We start from the raw sequence: 1,497 nt of genomic DNA, 5'->3' as shown, positions 1-1,497 counted from the left end.
TCCTCAGAAAGGTGAGAGGTCGCCCAGCCTTGACAACGGATTAGGCGTTGGATACGGTTACCAGGGCAACGGATTCCCTACAGCGGGAGGATTCATGTTTTGGGGAAAACCATCAGCGAGACAGATGATTTCGGAAGCCTCCCAGTGAAGTGATACTAGACGTTTACGTTTGTTTTCTGACAACTGTTTAAGGTAAAATGATTAAAATGCCATTTAAAAGCTGATGTGCTACTGACTTAACGTGAAACGAAGAAAACTGGGATCAAAGTTCAAACGCTGAAATATTCTAGTTATGAAAGTGCAATCTTGTTTGTTCAATTATTATTTCATTTACGACTATTTTAACTAAATCTGTTTAATGACCTGCCTAATTGTAATTGGACAGTTGGAATGTTTTGATATATTACCAATAGCTCACAGTTCTTTTTTTTTCTTTCCCTGGTTCACTTACCCAGCCGGCATCTGACAACGTTTGGCGTGTGCTTGCCCCTCATTTGGTCAGTAATCCAGCCAAACCCAGGGAAAGTGCGAATCCAGAGTTCATCTCCACTGAAGAATAGTATATGTCTGACACAGCGATGTTACCTGCTTCATCATGGTCGGAAACAGATCGTGTTGGGGAGATCAGAGATTCCATGTTGATTAATCCTCTTTTAATAAAGGTAAGGTCTTGAGGATTCACAATCCTGCTAGCTGAGGCAAAAGAAAATGCAAGATCTGCAATTGTTTCGTTTTTGTTTAAAAATCCAAGGAATACAGTAAAAAGGCAAAATAGTGACTCAAAGTTTGTAGATTATGCACATAGATTCTTGGAAAAGATTTAACAAGTATGGTGATTTGGGGAGGATTAAAATATGGAAGAGCCCTAATTTATTCTATAGTTTATTATTTATAAAGTAATGAACGAATTACTGAAGTTTTTAGTAAAGGATGGATGAACAGAGGAATATCATTATTCTCCAATTATGCAGAAGATTAATGTAATTAACAATAGAAATGACGTTCTACAGACTTCACTGAAAACTATTAAAATTATGTAAGCATGGATACAACTTCTGTGTATTTGATTATAGATAGTATGTATACTAAGCTTGTTTATCCTTGGCTAAAAAAATCTCTTAATTGATAATTAAATATTTAATTCATAGGGCGTAATTTTACCCATATACTATATATCATGCCTTTAAATCTCACCTGTGGATCTTAGAAAATATAAAAACTTGATCATAGAATTCCTATGAAAACAGTGATTTTTAATATTAGCTGCTGTGTAGAAGTCAACATTTTTCAGTTCCAAATAGTAAGTATTAAATGCTCAATTAATTTTTAAATTGCAAGACTATTTCTTTTCAATAGGGAAAAGGGAAGCACTTACATTATATAAGAACATTGAAATCATAGCCAGAGTTAGACATGTGGTTATTTAAAGCCTGCTCCACCATTCTTTGAAATCATATCTGATCTTGTGCCTTATTGACTTGGACTACACTCACATTC

The 1,497-nt window shown here is 34.9% G+C and overlaps 1 protein-coding gene across 2 annotated transcripts in view; it reads left to right on the top strand.

Moving 5' to 3' along the window:
- Positions 1-74: 74 nt before the first annotated feature.
- The window catches only part of cfap77 (cilia and flagella associated protein 77), a 148,609-nt gene continuing 147,186 nt past the window's right edge, over positions 75-1,497 (top strand). For both annotated transcript variants that reach the window (XM_073052702.1, XM_073052703.1), the window contains exons 1-2: positions 75-192; positions 456-662. In XM_073052702.1, the coding sequence (XP_072908803.1) occupies positions 564-662 (99 nt within the window). In that variant the 5' untranslated portion in view covers positions 75-192; positions 456-563. The remainder of the gene's footprint in view (positions 193-455; positions 663-1,497) is intronic.

This window comes from Hemitrygon akajei, chromosome 7 (assembly GCF_048418815.1).
Source record: "Hemitrygon akajei chromosome 7, sHemAka1.3, whole genome shotgun sequence".
NCBI lineage: Eukaryota > Metazoa > Chordata > Chondrichthyes > Myliobatiformes > Dasyatidae > Hemitrygon > Hemitrygon akajei.
This window is presented reverse-complemented; position numbering and strand designations above follow the sequence as displayed.